The 18,190-nt window shown below is 44.3% G+C and overlaps 1 protein-coding gene across 6 annotated transcripts in view; it reads right to left on the reverse strand.

The window, feature by feature from the left end:
• LOC144107994 (uncharacterized) overlaps positions 1 to 18,190 on the reverse strand; it is a 50,858-nt gene that overhangs the window by 9,466 nt on the left and 23,202 nt on the right. For 4 of the 6 annotated variants that reach the window (XM_077641254.1, XM_077641253.1, XM_077641252.1 and 1 more), the window contains one exon: positions 253 to 2,303. The exons of 1 other annotated variant lie outside the window; for it this stretch is intronic. In XM_077641254.1, coding sequence (XP_077497380.1) covers positions 1,806 to 2,303 — 498 coding nt within the window. In that variant the 3' untranslated portion in view covers positions 253 to 1,805. Of the gene's footprint in view, positions 1 to 252; positions 2,304 to 18,190 lie in introns of those variants that run through there. One more of the 6 variants, XR_013309458.1, reaches the window with a different exon arrangement.

Consider the following 18,190-nt stretch of genomic DNA (forward strand, 5'->3'; position numbering starts at 1 on the left):
TTTGCCGCCCGCTCCTCCCATAGCCAAAGCAAGGTAGACATCAAAACAGTGTAGCAACTGCCATGTATGTGCATGCATTCGCAGGGACCACTATGCGAGCAAAGAAAACCACATAGGAACGACCTGACACAACAGAAAAAGTTTTTGTGTGCATCCGCCGCTAAACCTGGGCACGCTATGGCCCTGGACAGCAACACCGAGTGATGACGGCTATGTAATGTGGAAAACCTGTTCCCCTTCTGTATCAGCGTGGCCGAACATGCCAATAAATGAGTTATCAAATTGAAACTTTATTTAGCATTGGTGTGAGTGAATTCATTTTGCAGACACAAATCGGTCACACAATCGGAGTCACAATGCTAGTGCATACCTCTTCGTGCCATTAGCATTGATCGTCTGTCACTTTCTCTCCCTATTAAGACAACGGTAGCCCATTTAGCACAATGCACTCTCGATGTCATCTCCTACGCTGCTGTGCAGTTTGTTTCCATACTGCTGCTGCGCAATGGCGCCAAATCCATACGCAAATGCCAGATTCCCTTGAAATCAGTTCAAGACACCTACAAACTTAAGGACACCGCAATGGCGCTCACCTCAGTGTGTGTTGAACAACTTGGTCAGTTGCTGGTGGAGTGATGTTTTAGCACGGCGCTTCATTTTGACAAAGTCAAGAACAAAAGCCATGACTTCCTGTATTGCCCGGCTGTATTCCAAATGCCTAGCATGGTTGAAGCTTTCGATAGGCTAAAGTTCAAGATGCATGACTGAAGCAGCCTTTATGGATATCCTTAATGGCGCCACAAAGTTCAGACGTCCTGTCAAGTTTAGTGCCGGTCAATGTAGGCTCCAATGTGTTTTCTCGACCTTCCTTCTCTTTATAGGTGCTACACTCAAAGTGGCAGCTAGAATATCGAGGCTTGGATTTCTGCGCATCTGTGAAGAGCACAAATTCTTCTCTGACCTTTGACTTGTGTTCCTGCCCCAACACCAAGAAAAGTTGGCAAACGTGAGCGATGTCAGTGATTTCATCAAATGCAACTGCATAGTAAGTACTCTAACCCAAGGCTGAGCATTTGCACAACACTACACTCCGGAACATAGCAACTCACCATAACGTTCCCATCACTTTCGCAACCCGCATTACTGCTTCCTGCAATGACCACTGCACTGTTCCGATGTCCTAGAAAGAGAAAATTGTGCCTACGAGAAGCACAACATTATCACTGATCGTGAGCAGCTGGGCAGTGCTTTCATGTATTTGATGCAACCATTGAGAGTGTACTTGGTTTGCCACAATGTTCGCTGAATCATGACAAGCCTTTAGAAGAGCCTTTCCCGAGCCTTGCCTAAATCTACTACTAATACAGTACATCTCACTTTACAATGAGATTTGAAAGTTTTCTCTTTTTAAAGAAGTTTTGCCAATTTTAATCAAGGCTCAGTTACAAGAGGCTAAAGAAGAACCATTTAGTGTTTTTTTCTAACTGTCTCGGTGGCAAAACAGGACAAAATTAGCAGAAGAGACCTGCTTTCACATCAGACAAAATGAGATAATATTTTTTCTCGTTGAAAGTACTCCCGTTCAGTCATATGCCTTGTTGGGCTCGATATGAGGAAAGGAATCACCCGTGGCCATTCAATCACGTTCCAGTAAGCCAACCTTTGTATAGTCTAGACAAGTGCTCACTACGGTACAGTGGACTGTGCTGGGTCAAAGGTACAATGGTCTAGTTTCTTCAGCGTGCTAAAACTTCGAAGGCCAGCATGAGAAGTGATTGCTCAACTATGCAATGGAAATGAAATTCTCAGGCGTTAAGTCTCTCTAATGGGCAGCTTTTGTTATCGGCTTTTTCGCGGGTAACTGCACAGGGATGCGGTAGCAACTGTTCTGCAGATACGCTTCCATAATGTGCACCTGTGGCGATTAGGTTGTCAGCAAGCTTTAGGAACTCATCGTAAGAGAAGATGTCGAAAGACCGCATGCTCTTCGCACACCAATTGGTAAAAGCCGCCATCAAGTTGTCCCTAATGCTAGCCGGCACTGTGGACGGTGTGGCTGGGGTGTGTTCGGCCGTTGGCTTGCACTTGTGCCTGTTCAGATGCGAGGTCCCTGTTTTACCAGCGTCATAACTAAGAAAGCGCTGGCAACTTTTACACTGCACGTGCCCTGATGGTGACAGGGTCTTGGCATCGACAAGCTCGAAGAATTTGTTCCAGACATCACTTTTTCTCGCCTGCTTGGAGATCAGCTTCAGCTTCCCAGCGGCAATCTCGTTTTTGAGGCGTGTCGCATGTGTTGTCAACTGTAAGAGATACATGCAAAAAAGTGTAAGCCTGACGGAAGCCGTTTCCTCTTTCAGTTGAAGATTTTTCACAAACCTGAACTGAATTTTGTGTAAAAGCTATTGTGTAAAAACTTTTGCGTCTGATGCAAAAATATTAGCTTTTCTTCACAGCACCATCATATTAGTTGATATTGAACAGTTTCTGATTAAAACTACGCACATGCTTGATTAAGTCCCTTTGTCCAAGTGCAAGCCAACAGCCTGCTCCTAAACAACCACCAATTTTCAAAACCAGCGAATGTCATTAACTGAAAATGTGAGCCAGTGAAACAAACTAGGACAAGACAGGATCAAAAAGACTGTAGGTAGACAGATTACTTCAAAAACGGTTCATCGCTTTGTACAGAGCTGCTGTCCCACGGTCAGTACCTATTGAAATACATATCTGATTACTTGAGCTGCACCCATATGGTGCCTAACAACATGCCCTTCACTTCATGTCTGTAACATTCTGCTTAAACTTAAAAAATTTCCGTGCATTGGGACGACTAGAAATTTGCCCACGACTCCAATTCAGGACAGTAGGAGGTGTTATGAAAACAATGAATAACTGTGCAAAAAGGACGGGACAAGAGAGAAGAACCACACAGGAAAAGCGCATGTCAGGCCTTGTTCTTATATGTTTTTCCAAGAAGAAGGCAACACTGCAAGAATGTCGAGTCCCGAGAATGTCTACAAATCTCCGAGAAGCTTTCCACTATGCTTACATCTTCTCTGCATCACAACTGCTTGTCAGTACTTGCTTCATGCATGTTTCTAGCGGAAAACAAGCTCATCTCCACCACATTACTACTCGTGAAGATTTGCCTTTCTTGGTAAAATAAGGCGCATAGCATACCAGTCTCTTCACATGAACTATAGTAGGATACAACTTAAAAAAAAAACAGCAGCTGGTAATACTGGGCTACACACCATGGCGTCTTATTACTCCACTGGCCAGTCATGGTAGTGAAGGAAACCAGCTTTTTACTGTTTGACTGTATCAAACAAGCTATAGGCATCAAAATTCTTGAACTTATCATTACATCACATGATTAGCGGCTTGTTTAGTGAACAAGAAAAGCGTTAACGGTCCACTTTTTGTCCCGCAGGAATTATGTTTGGTGCTCCTGAATGAAAGCGGAGCTTCACTGCAGACTTGAGTTGTATCTCATTATAGCAGCTGAGCTTACCTAAAACAAGCTTTGTGACCCACGACCCCCTCCCCCAATGCAGAAGAACCTATAAATATGAGATGCTCAGAAGTTCGAAAATGGAAAATTGAAAGATTTTTAAGCAAAACGCTGATGACAGACATATATATTCTTACCCCTCCGTACGAGTCACCTTTCAAACTAACGAAACATGGCAGTGTGCAACTACCATAGTTGGATACAATTGAAGTTTGCAGTGAATCTGCTCACTTCAGTACTGCCTAACAGAATTCCTCCGTGACAAAAAGTAGACCATTGTTATTGGTTTTCCTGCTACCTAAACAAGAAGCTAATCAAGAGAAGAAACTATAAGCTCAAAAATTTTGATGCCTCTAGCTTGTTCAGCACAGTGAAACATCAAAAAGGTGGTTTTATTAGCCGGAATCATATAGAACACCACAGATTGTGGCCCACTGTTACTAACTGCTGTTCTTTTAAATTGTATCTTACTGTACCTATAAACATGCACCAAAATCTGTGCCCGGGATCGCTATTCATTTTAAACAAAATTGTAATAACTCTGCTTCCCTATATTTTTTATACCTCCTTTCCCACATATCAATTGGTTATCATCAGAAGAAGTTATATTCACAAGCGCACTGAAAAATGTAAAATTGATACTGCTGCCGAAATGGCTGCCATAATTCAGGGGCACCTGCTCACCCTTGCAAAGGGCATCGTGGGCTGCTCATCCACCCAGCAGGACTTGAATTTCAGCCACTTGCTCACCATGTTACGAATTTGATTTATTTTTATTTATTTAAAAGCACACCTCGAAGGCTCCAGCTATGGGGTATTACACACTGAGTGGAAATCTGAGTCATAGTTGCGTACCTCTGCACCATCCAAGCGGTCACAGATAGCAAAAGGGGTGAGCTGTCCTCCACCCTTTCCCATCACTTCCCTTTCCAAGATACTCATCAGTGGGAGACAAGTGGGAGACCGCCCAACTAGGATGGGATCCGAGTACAAGCCACTGCCAACCTCATAGTGGGGGACAGAAGCCTGAGTGCATAATTTCTAGCCATGAACACTCTGGGAGAGAGATCCTCTATTTTCGTCCCATGTTGCACCCACCCTGGGCGACCCCCTTTCCACGACCCTCACTCCTTTTTAAAGATGCCCCTCATCTGCTTGTTAGGTAGCCCCAATATGGGGACCAGCCGTCGCGGTAGCTCAGTGGTTATGGCACTCGGTTGCTGACCTGAAACATACAAGTTCGATCCCAGCCGCGGCGGTCGAATTTCGATGGAGGTGAAATTCTAGAGGCCCGTGTACTGTGCGATGTCAGTGCAGGTTAAAGAACCCCAGGTGGTCGAATTTTCTGCAGCCCTTCACTACGGTGCCCCTTGTAGCCTGAGTGGCTTTGGGACGTTAAACCCCCATAAGCCAAACAATAAAAAAACAATATGAGGCCGACACAAACACGACTGGCCAGCATTGCCGCTTGCGAGTGATGGGGAATGAAATTTCCATAATACAAGGCTAGGCGCTCCCAATAACCCAATCTTCACCATGATTGCAGGACCTTCAGAGGCCCACATGGTGTGCTACATGCTTAAGCTCCTGTAGCTTGGCTTTAGCTCCTGTAGTGATCGCCCAGCTAAAAGGCATTCAAAAGGAGTTTCGGAAAGTTCAGCTTCAAGCTCGGCACACCTTATGAACGATGCTTGCCTCAATCAAAATGTTGCTAGCAATATAGCCAAAAGAATTTATATTGCATAATAAGACAGGAAACAACCATTCTCAAACTGTTATGGGTGTTGAAACTGGGTCTACAACCACGATCCGAAGACCAAAAAAAAAGAGTGCATGCATAGGCCGTACAAAGGGTCACCATTTGCAAAAAATTTTCGTGTGCAGTGGTCAGCTGGAGAGATTGTGGCAACAGGTTTTATGCGAAGCATAATAGGGACACTACTTAGCTCAACCATAGCCCAGCCTGGCGCGGCCGCGACCACCAAGGCTAACTCCCACTCCTCTCGCTAGTGGCGCTGCAGCCGAGCACGTAGTCTGACGTCACGACAGCTGAGGAGAGACGGGGCTCAACTCGCGCAGTCGCCGCGCGGCCGCGACCACCAAGGCTAACTCCCGCTCCTCCCGCTAGGGGCGCTGCAGCCGAGCACGTGGTCTGATGTCACGCCAGCTGAGGAGAGACGGGGCTCAACTCGCGCGGCCGCGACCACCAAGGCTAACTCCCGCTCCTCCCGCTAGGGGGCGATTGTCGTCGCGGCATTGTATAAAAGAGCCCCACTCCTCACGCCGAGGCAGTCATACAGCAAGATGCCGCCTACAAACAGGGAAGCTCGGCGGAATGAAAAGTGTAAGCTTCATGCTTCGCATCCTAGGCTTAACCTTAGCTATGCCAGGCCATTTTTTGGGATGCAGAAGGGTCATTACACGCCAAATGCCCCAGACGCTGCTCTAGACCATCTCCAATTTCTTCAAATATTCATGAAAACTTACCCTTTAATCAAAGCTAGAAATATTTTTTCCGAAAAAAATTTATTCATGAGATGAGTGCAATCTGAACAGTACAAAACATGAGAAACCAGGCACTGCTCAATAATTAACAAAAAATTCAAATTTTCAGAAAACACTCCACAATTATTTTGATGACATTTGCATAGATACTGGCTTTCGATATAATTTGAAGCATGCAACTTTATACGGCACAAAAATTTTTAAAAATTAAATTATGAAAATGTACTGCTTTTGTCGTTTTTTTAATTAATAGCTTTTTCTTGAAAATTCAGAAATAAGCCGCTTCACATCTTTAGATGTCTAGTACCTGCAACCAACGTTACAGATGATGAAACCGAGTACATCGAAGCAAAAAAAAAAATGAGTAAAATTGCTAAAAAGTGCGTATTGAACCAAAAACACTTGTTAATTTGCACTGGTGTGATCCAAGTAAAGATACAAACAGTTGCGGTTATGTGGAACAGTTTATTGACTTTCATTTCAGAACAGACTATACGGACAATGGTGAATGCAGTGCTCATTAGCAAAGTCGTGTAAGCATACTGCATCACCATCACCACCCTGACTATGCCAACTGCAGGACAAAGGCCTCTGATATCCCAGCAGTTAACCTATCCTGTGCCAGCTGCGGCCACAATTTCCCCGCAAACTTCCCAATCTCATCTGACCACCTGAGTTTCTTGCATACCTACTACGTTTGCCTTCTCTTCAGATTCAATCCATTACCCTGAGGTACCATCGGTTACTTTGGCTTCACATTACATGCCCTGCACAAGCCCATTTCATCTTGATTTTCACCAGTATGTCATTAAATCACATGTCATTACCTCACAATGGTCTCTGATCCACTCTGATCTCTTCTGTCTCTTAATGCTACTCCTCTCATTTTGTATTGCAACTATCCGTACTACATAGTAACTACACAGTTTGATAGAAGAGCAGTTTTTGCCCCCGGAACTGTGGCCATTAGTTTTCCTCCGGGCGGGAAGGGGAGCTCAAGATGGGAGGAGTCCGTAGAAGGGCCGGAGGAAAGAGGTGGTGAAGGAGGCTTACGGACGTAACAGAATGGGCGTTCACTATCTCGGAAACTCAGTACATGTTAGCAAAAGAGCCGTAGAACATGGCCTAGAAACACACAGGCATAGCACATGGGCCGGTCATCCTGGGTGTGCCATGGGTTCAGGACAGCGCGGTGAGGAGGCGAGTTACGACGGATAGGTGCTGGCGGTAGTGGCGGCGGCATGACAGGCTGCCATGGTCTGGCGACAACAGCAGTGTAGGTGAGTCAGGGAGTCACAGGTGAAAGCCAAGGGCTGGAGGGAAAAACATCGGCGCCTGCTCCTGGATGGCACATTGAAGCACGGGACCGAGGGATGATGGCGCAGGGTCTCCAGGCACAGGAAGAAGTGACAGTTGGCGGGCTACCTCTTCCCGTATAAAAGCCTTGATCTCAGGCAGCAGTGAAGTCGGGACAGAAGTGAGACCACGAACCACCGGTGCAGCAAGCAACTCGTCATGCACGCTGGGACGGCGAGTAGAAGCCCACTGTTTCTTCAGGGCATCATAACTTTGGCCAAGTTAGGTCAAGTCGACAACTGTTTGCGGATTCTTCACGAGCAACATCTGAAACGCGTCGTCGGAGATACCTTTCAGGATGTTGTTAATTTTATCGACCTCATGCATCGATGAGTTGATGCGCATGCATAGGTCGACAACATCCTCGATGTAACTTGTGAAAGTTTCGTTCGGGTGCAGGGAAGTTGTTCGGCATGCAGTTTGTGCACAGCGGGGCAGCCGAATACCTCCGAGAAACTGGTCTTGAAGGAAGACCAGGCACAGCTGGTCTCGAGGAGAGTGTGTCCTCCTTGTATAGCCTCCGCACCGAACGTGGACAATGGGGGCTCGTCTATGTCAATCGCGCTCTCTGCCGCCGCTAGGAGCGTGGTGACCCTACCGTTCGTGGGCCGCTTGCATCTGTGGCGGCTGGTGGTGCGCGCCCGGTTTCGCACTTCTGAGTGCTGGTTAATGACAATCGGCGCCTCGGAAAAAAAAAACACAAGCAGGGGAAAAACTCATGCATGTACTTTATGGAGATAGAACTACAGAGGATAACTGTTCAAATAGCGCAGGCTGTTAAAAAATACCGACAAGTCACACTCCCCATTTCAGGAATCAAAACTATAGGGCAGGTACTGAGGGGTTCAATGCACAATTTATACTGTGATCAGTTTTTTTCTCGTGGTAATCACTTGTCGCACATAATTAGAAGTGGCTAACCACAGATGATGGTTCCAGCCAAGGTAAAAACAAGCTCTAGAAGTACGCACGCAAGAATATGGGTGGTTGTTCACTCAAAGCGGCAGAGATCTTAAGCTCTTAGTGGATCACATACGTATATCACCTTTATGAAACAGTCTGTAGCGTCGATACCTTCAAATATTACCACTGGATGCCTAAGCAAAACACTAATTTCACTACATAACATATCTGGTGCAGCAGACTGGCTCGTAAATAATTCACTACAGTGGGTGAGTTCCATAGCTGATGATTTCAGGTCAGTGATGTCACATTCAAGTTTCAGAAAAGAAAAGGAGTACAGTGTAGATATTGCAAGGATAAATTGGTTAAACCCACGATTCGCAATATGTTAAATTTATTTCGCACGGTTGTCACTTGCCGCACATTCTCAATGAAAGGGTACTGCAGATGGTGGTTCATGACAGAGTAGATGTAAGCACTCCTCATTGCAAAATTTTAGGCTCCTCTCCAGCTTAATCATATGTAGGACCTTTCTCAAAATGTATATGGCGTCGGAAGCTATTAACAATGAATGCGGTAGAAAGCAATGAATTCAAATTGCATATGTGGCATAGGTGAGACTGGCATGCAATATGTATGTAGGTGTATGCTACAAACCACCAAGAATTTAACCGAACTTGAATTTTCTCTCTCCTCCTTGTATATTCAGTTTGCAGTCCATTTTAAGCATATTCGATTAAATTGGCAAATACCTAAATGCGATACTGATTGTTTACAGTTCTTTTTTTCTAAATCCTGATGAGACTATACAACAATAGCCTATATTTCCATACTTTCTTGAAATTTGTTAAACAGAGCCTTCAATATTTGCTTACCTCCAATATTTCCATAAATTAGTACCTTACCATTTTCAAATATTCAAAATTTTTGTTTGAGAATATTGGACATGGATATTCGTGCATAATATTAACTGACATAATTTTATATTCAAGGAAGAAAGGATGGGCATGGGCTGTGAAACTGATTACAGCTACTCATTCCAAATACAGCGCAACCAAGACAAGGACGACGGAAGGAAACGACAATACAAGCGCTAGTGTTGTTTCCTTCCGTCGTCCTTGTCTTGGTTGCGCTGTTTTTTGAATAAGTACCTACCAGCTTGCCCAGGTTTCTACTTATTACAGCTACGTGTGTTATTGCCTTTTTTTGTAGCACAAATTTTTCGTCGAGGTTTGTTTTTGATGTTCTCAAAACCAGGTGGCAGTGTTTAATTAGTAATTTAAGTTGGAATTAAGTAGGAGTGCATTCCTAGGAATTAAGTTTAAGTAGAGTTAAATAAACGGTTAGCTTTAAGTTAAAGTAAGGTTGCTCAAATGCAGGCGAAGTCATAACACTTGGGAAGGCGTATTTGTTTCATCTCGAAGTCTCTTGGCCAATATACCTGTATGATAACAGAGCTAATTTTCTTCTTGTTTCAGTCATGTTCATAGTAGCACCTCACTCTGCCAGCTAGCTTCAACTAGTAGTGAAATGAGCAATGTAAACCCTTTGCGAACAGTGACCATGATCTGTTGCGACCATAAAAAGGAGTATATTTGAGATATCCGGCAGAATATTACTACACGGTAAAAATTCACATCATCTTTGGTTATAAACAATATGCAACTCGAATAAATCAATGCGCAAGGCAGGTTCAGTCCTGTGGATTGAGTATATACTAGCCTGAATAGATTGAAAATAGTTTGCAGCGCTTCAAAAACGCAATCAGCGAGCGAAAGCGCCAACGCGCGCCACAGCATGTCACATGCAAGCGGCCAGTCCGCTGGCTGAAGAGCGGTAGGGTTGCAGCGCCATGATCGCGCAATGGAGGCAGACAGGAAACACCCTCAGTGCGCAGGCCGTACAAAGCGCGTGCCGCCGCCGCCACTCGAGCCCGGCCGTGGACCAGGTAGGCAAATTGGCCACGTGGTTGCGAAACCACAAATTAGCCACGTCAAAGAGATAGAATAGGACATTACCAAGCTTGGTAGCATTGTCCCACTTGCTTGCTATAGGCGCTGACATGCTCGTATGACAGTAACCAGTCGTCAGTGTCGCTGAAGACGCCCGGAGTCACGCTGCTGGAGCCCATAGGGAAGGGAGCTGTCTGCTGGTGACTTCAGGCATATCGGACGTCGGAGTTAACTGCAGCTACGAAGTTCCAGGATGACAGGGAGAATGTACAGCAGTTGAATACGGGTCACTTGCGGTGTCAGACAACAATCCTGGCCCAGCGTTCCGTCAGCAAGCAAGCTTCAGACCTCAGGGTCGTCTTTTTTCACCACCGAAACTGAGCATGGCTGCCATGCTACACACCCATTAAACAAGACCCTGATAGCCTCCTTGAGGTTATAGGTGCATCCACACAGAGGACAGGGGGCAGTGCTGTGGGGAGGCTGCTGTACATTCTGGCCTATATTTTTGCATGCTATTTATTAACTTATTTATTTATTCAAATACCTCATGGGCTCCGACTGCAGTATTATATGAGAGGGGTTACATAACTCGAATGCGAAACAGAAGCAGCCAACCAGAAAACATAGCTAAATTGTAAAACACAATTCAGAACACAATTCAGAACAAAATGCTGCTATTTTTTTTCTGAAAATAATATGACTTGAGATGAGAATAATGTTGTCAGGAAAACGATTCCAATAAATGATTGCACGGGGCAGGGCTGATGAGTTAAATGTGGTGGTCCTTGTAGAAAGGCTTTTAAAAACTTAAGTGATTATGCAGTTGGGGAGATGTGCGGGCCAGTTGTGCAAGAGGTAGCGTGAAGGAACGACAGCTGTAAACGATTTTATGGAAGAGGCAGATAAGTGCTATTGTTCTGCAAGATTCTAAGGATGGAAGAGACAACGATGTTTTAATGTTACTAGTTATGCTGGAATGTCGGCAATAGTTGCGAGCAATGAAGCGAGCAGCATGATTTTGCATGCGCTCTAGGGAATGAATTAAGTAGTCCTGTTGAGGTGACCAAATGGAAGATGTGTATTTAAATTAAGGGTGGACAAATGTTCGATATGTGAGCTGCCGTAAGGAAGAAGGCGTACATCTAAGGTTACATTTTAAATACCGCATCCTAATGTACGGTTAGCTTTGGCAGTAATTTTTACCATGTGGGTTTTCCATGAGAGATCAGGTTAAAAGTGGACGACAAGGTACTTGCATGATGACGCAAGAGTGACTGGTCAGTGGTTAAAGGAGTATAGACACCTAACTTTTGGGTGCGTGTTTTCTTGTTTGTAATGATGTGCAAGGCATTATTATACATGGATTACTACCTGGTATTTTCCTACGACGGCTAAATAATTTATAATCACATTTCTTTCTCATGCTGTTTCAGTTTCGGTTTCAGCAGTGAAATGAAGACTGTGACATCAACGTGTGCTTACAGGTCACGTGAAACATGAAAAAGTGCAATATAATCGCTGCTTCCACATTAGTTGTCATTCTGGCTCTTGTGGAAGGCTGGCTTCAGTACTGCAGTAAATAAAAACGATGAAGCAGCAATTATATGGCGTTTTTCCATGCATCATGTGACTCAAAAGCCCTCTTTGACGTCATAGCCATCTTTCGGCTGTTGAAACTGAAAACGAAACAGCATGACAGAAAAAATGTGACTATAAATTATTTAGCGATCGCCGGCGAACATCACATGGTGATTCATGCGTAGTAGTGCCTTGCACATCATTGTAGAGAAGAAAACAAGACACCAAAATTAGGTGTCTACGCTCCTTCAAGCAAATAAGTGAAAAGGTAATCGACTCTTTATGGCTAAATGTCATTAACTGGTATTTATCAGTGTTAAGGAACATTTGCCATGATGAGCACCAGTTATTAATGCGGTGTAGATCGTCCTGAAGAGTGATGTGGTCATTAACAGGGCAGATTTTGCAATAAATAATGCACTCGTCAGCAAACAATTTGATGGTCGAGGTCATGCTTAATGGTAGGTCACTGATGTAGGTACGGGCCTATTGCACTGCCTTGCGGTATAAGAAAATGAATAGTTATCAATAGAAGTGAATTGTTTATGAAATGATGAAAAGTTTCTTGTTCAAGAAATTGTTAAAAAATAGGTGGTGCCCAAACTACGGTGGACATTGCGTCAGGGCGGAGCTCTGTCATGTGAAGTTGGACTTCCAGGTCGTTCCTGCGGCTTCGTTTGTATAAGCATTGCTTGCAGACGTGCGGTTTCAACCTTTCTTTCCTTAATACCAATGCTCGCATCGCTGAAAACATGGTGTTGTGCGCTGCCTCAAACTGCAGCAACTTCACTGCAACGGAATGCAACATGTTCCGAGTGCCGTCAAGTAGTGAACAGCGAAAACAGTACGCCGTCCCGATCCGCTGGCAGACTCGGACAACCCTTGGCATTGTTTGGTTCAAGCATTTTGTTGGTGGTAAACGTTTCAGAGCATTGTGGAAGTTTGGGAATTTGGTTAAGTAGGCTATTTTCTCTCCCTGAGGAACACCAATTTCTGTCTCGGACAACTTCGGCCACAGCCGGTCTCGCATGACGGCGGCAGAACAGCGCGGTCATAGATGTGCAGATATGTGCTATTCAGCCTCCGTCACTATAGTTCGACAAGATGTTAAAGGACAGGACGATTTATTCCTTAGAAATTTGTGCTGCATACGAGTTGCTGGAATTCAGATCTAACACTTCAGGCCTATGCTCTCACAGCCGTCAGCTGCTGAAACGGCGACACCGGCCACGGCGGAGTCCCGTTGCCTGACATTGCTGGTTGCAGTGTATGTTTACGAGGACTTTTAGGATTTATTAATTGTTATATGAGAATAGATTTGCTAACTTCATGCCCAAAGTGAAACACATGTTTTCACCAGCAGACATGTGCACGCAGCAAGTATTGAAAAATTGTAAGCGAGCTGTTATGTTAAATTTCCCCGTTTGCGTAGACCCGCATGTTGCAGTTATGTTTCTTCATTCCTGTGTGCGAAGAGGGAGGGTGACAGACAAGGTGATCGCATTACAAAGTGATAAAAGTTATTCACCACCACTCTTTTTATACTCTGAGGCAGTAAGTTATGAGAAGCTTCACTTCAGGATAACCGAACTTAAAAATATATGGCATCCAACATAGTCTAGCTGTTTATCACCTTTTACTTTTCATTGTACAGCACATAGGAGAATTGACATCTGAGACAAATGTTATAATACTGAACTGTTGCTGCATAGCAAAGCATCATTTGAAAACTGTCTAGGTACTGAACATGCATGAGAAGTAGATAAATGTCTACATCTCTATAGCTTACGTGTGATGCACTGCATGCTTGCATGACGGAATATTGCACTGAATGGTTGACTTATTGAAAGTGACGGTGATTTCAAGAAGTGCAGGATGCCGCAAGGACGGCAAAGGCTGGTCTGGTGGTTGGCCGGGTCAATTATCCGTAACCATAGAGTAATAAACATGCTATAAAACTGCTACTTTTAAAATGCCAAGGAACACATTGTGTTCACAGACATTCCAGTTTTTTTGGTATCCCTAGCGTCTTAGGGAGAGTTTACGAAAGTCAGTTAACATACAAGCTATGCCGCAGTGTTCCCGCCATAACTAAAACTGGGTGGGAATGCCTCTCATTCAACATTGCAGAAGACTTGGTCAAAGGAACTAGTAGAAAATATGAAAAACAACTCGGATCAAGTTTCTGTGTGTGCTGGAAAAGCCGAAGCATGATTTTTTTTATGCTCTACCATGCTATTTATTATTATTTACTATTTGTCACTCAGATCTCCTGCATTAAACACATTTATTACATGCTGTGCTGTATAAAATGTGCCTGCAAGAGTTTTTGCAAGACAAATGTTACATCAGATGTTATTACCCACTTGACAAGAAGAGTTTCCAATTAACAGCCGATGAACTTTCTCATTTTGCAGTTCAACAGTAAAGCTGCTTGTGTGAAAAGTTAGTTCTGCTTTTGGCTGTGGTCTGCTTTCTGTTTTGTCTTTGTGCCTGACTTCGTTTAGGTTCTGGTGTCTGTAACGAAGCTGTGCAGCAGGCTTTGATGCTTTGCCTTGGTTTGAGGTTTTCATTAAAAAAAACACAAGGCAAGCTAATCTTCTGCCTAGCTGCTTGTGTTATTCCTTGCCTACCTTACCTTGAACACTCTGCATACAATGCATAAGTTTTATATTTCCACATTTCTGTACATATGCATCAACAGCTGAGGTGCCCGCCATTGGGGACATCTGTCCGTGCATTGGCTGGTGGTTCTTCGACTAGGCTCCGAGCACTAAGTACACGACAGCGAAATGGCTACAGGCTCACCTCTGCCCTGATGGAAAGCCACAATGATTTACTTTCTGAAGCTAGTGAACATTCAAGAGATGCCATAAAACAGAGCATTTATTTTAGTACTTCTTTTTCATCAACACAATGCAGCAACCAACATTGGGGAAATCAAGTGCAGGAATTCTTAACATTTAGAGCTGCAAGTTTTATGTAAATGGCATGTAACATCCCACACTACCATGCAGGCCGTGAAATGCATTGCAGTGCATAACTATATATATATACTCGTAGTCAATTTTGTGTGTAAGATTCTTATGCACGTACCAAAGCCTCAGTAAATGGGTGCACCTCTCTCAGTGCTGGCATAGCTGCTATGTCACTTGCCTACCCATGCTCCTGACGCACATTAGCAGAGGTGTTCAGCCACAAAGTCTCGGCGCATGCTCGATGCAGTTCGTACTGGCAGAAAGAATAAAGTAGGGCTGAAAATGCAACACATTTGTCATGCAGTTGCATTATTACATTACAGACGAACTGCTTGAGATCGCTGTTATGCATGCCAGCTAGTGCAGTAATTATTCCATAGCCATAGCAAATATTCGACAAAAGCAGTTGAGCTGACAAGAACATTAATCGACAGCAAAACAGACTGTGCACCTTTGCTAAGGTTGTGAAGCACTGTTAAATACAGATTTTTGGGAGGAGCTCAATGCGCCACATGTGCCAATTTTAGCGCAGCAAATAAAACGCAGTCTAACTTGCTTGCAGGCAACGACAGATCCGGTGCTACTGCGTGGCAGGAAATTAACCCTCTGATGCAGCGCACATGAAAGCTTTGTAAATGCTACAAAATCACAAAATATTGCAAATTGTGTGATGTTGCGTCTAGAAGCGATACATGGGCAATGAGGGACGCCGTAGTGAAAAGCTCCGGATTAGTTAAGACAGGTTATATTGCACAGCACACGGGTGCCTTTTGTGCTCCGCCGCCACCGAAATGCGGCCACCGTGACCCGGATTTAACCCAGGTCCTCCGATTTGGTAGCCGACTGCCCTAACCACTAGGCCACTGTGGCTGGTGTAGAAAAAGCACTGCAAGTTCTCTAAGGATTTGCATGATGCAAGCTCTTCGCCGTCGCAGCCACTCTGTTACAATGTGCACAGCAGTGCGCGCGTACATAATGCTAGGCTACGGTTGCTGGTAGTCCGTCCATATATTCAGCGCCTGGTAGCGTGAAACCTCTAGGAAATATGTACCCTAACATATATTAGAGATCAATATAGCAGCTGCATGATAATAGTAACAACAGGAGAAGTTTTTAGCGAGTGAATGAAGTGTCTTGAACTTCTGTGCGAACAGACGACGCACGCTGGAACGTTAGCACTACAACACTTTTTCGCCATTAATTCAAATACGGAATGTTGAGTGCTGATATAATAATGCACGTACAGCATCCTGACCTCTTTTATGACTTCACTTGCGCGTATTAACGCATGAAGAACGGAATTCAAGTTCGTCAAAGCGCTGTACACACACATCTCGCCGAACAACCCGGAATTCGGAGTACCCAGCATGCCTTGCGGACCATTCAGATTGGGCACCACCTATTGAGGCGCAAGGATAAGAGTTTAGCTATTAAACAACGATGTGGAACACGGTCGAACGCTTTAGCGTAGTCAAGGAATATAAAGTCGATTGAAGATTTTCGTCCATACCGTGAAGCAGCTCATTAGTAAACTCGAGTAGTTGTGCCCCACACGATAACCCTTTTATGAATCCGTGCTGTTTTGAAAAGAAGAAAGTGTTGCCCTATAAATGTAGTGCCGTGTTAGATGAAATGATGAGTGCGAGAAGACTGCCAGATATACATGTCAGCGACATTGGGCGATAGTTAGCAACGTTAGTTCGGTCGCCGGATTTGAAAATTGGAGAAACTTTTCCAACCTTTCACTCGTATGCTATCTCTCCTGTTGAAAATGACTGCCGAAAGATATATGATGCTGGAATGAGCCACGATATATTTTAAAATTTTTTTAATTAATCCCATCAACATCACATGAAGTACCGTAAAAACCGGACTATAGGTCGGACTGGAATATAGGTTGACCCCCTAACTAACGAATTCTAAAAATGAAAAAAATCTTTTTCAATGAAAAATTCACTGAAAGACACCCTTACCTTGAAACAAATGCGACTCGACAGGTTGCACAATGGTGACAGTATTTATTTTCATTTAAATGCTGCTCGTCTGCGCAGCTGGCAAATTTTCTAACAATATCGTGCACCCATCAACCCGCGTGCTTGTTTCTGGCACACGCAAGTACGGCACCGTAGAGCAAAGCCCTTCCTCTTCATGAATCACCGCACCCAGGATGGCGAGCCTTTGAATTGCGCCCTCGTGAGTCCAGAGGCACACGCAATTTCTACCGCTTTCATGCGGATGCATTCGGCAGTCACAGGCAGCGATCTTGCACGCAGCGCAACCTTTACTTCCAATTCTGGATACATTGCGGTCCGCCCACGAAATGATGCTTTCTTCTGGTTGCTGCAAGTTGTAATATGCAGCTTCTGCCTCTGCCAGTACTGAATGCTCTTTTCGGATACTCCAAATTCGCGCTGTGCCGCCAGGTTCCTGTGAGCTTCCGCGTACTCAATCGCGTTTTTCTTGAAGGGGACAGTAAATTGCCGTCGGCTTCTGCTTTGCACCTACTGAAACACAAAATCGCGGCACTGCTCGTGATGGCGATGGTGATAGAGGCTGTTGACTTCAGCCGCCCATTGTTGCAAGACTTTCGTAGTTTTTCCGCCAATCACCGGTATATAAGATGGGGGTCGACTTTCCATTATGGTCTTCTTGAAAAAAAGTTCGACCTATATTCCGGTTTTTACGGTAGTTAATATTAGATTATTAATCAATGACACGATGCCATCAACAGTAATGTCTATGGAGCTCGTGTAGCCATAGCCGTAATCTGGTGCCGTTGGAATTTTGGAGTATAGTCTTACTTCGTGAACATATCGGTGAAAAAGTTATTAAAAGTCTGAGGGCATTCGTCTTGATCAATAGAATCTCCAGCTTCATCAATCAATGCAAAATCTGCAGAAGTTTCACAAGGTGATAATGTTGCTCCAAAATTTTTTTGAATTGTGCTTACGGAGGGAATGCAGATCATGAGCCATGAACTTACGCCTAGCTTTAAGTAGGACCGCGCAGCATTCTTTATCAACATTTTTGTGTTTTGCCCAAGATATCAGTGTTCCTAGCCATATAGCTGTTTTGAAAAGTCTTTTTTTTTTTCATCACCATACAAAGGTTCCTGTGGTACCACGGCTTAGATGAGTTAGCACGGAAAGATATGCGGCGTATATAGTGTTCATTAACTGCATGAGTTTAACTTTGAACTGGAATTGCAGAAAGGAATCGTAGAAGGTTTGTAACCCGAGGTTAATGGCATTGTAGTTTGCCCCGTTATAATCGAAAATGTAATTCTGGGGCCGGCTGCGTTGCCGTAACGGCATTTTGAGAGTGAAATGGAGTAGTTTGTGATCACTGAAACCATTCGTGAGATAGATCGGGCTTACACTGTCTGGAGCCGATGTGAG

Source organism: Amblyomma americanum, chromosome 10 (genome assembly GCF_052857255.1).
Source record: "Amblyomma americanum isolate KBUSLIRL-KWMA chromosome 10, ASM5285725v1, whole genome shotgun sequence".
NCBI classification, from domain to species: Eukaryota; Metazoa; Arthropoda; class Arachnida; order Ixodida; family Ixodidae; genus Amblyomma; species Amblyomma americanum.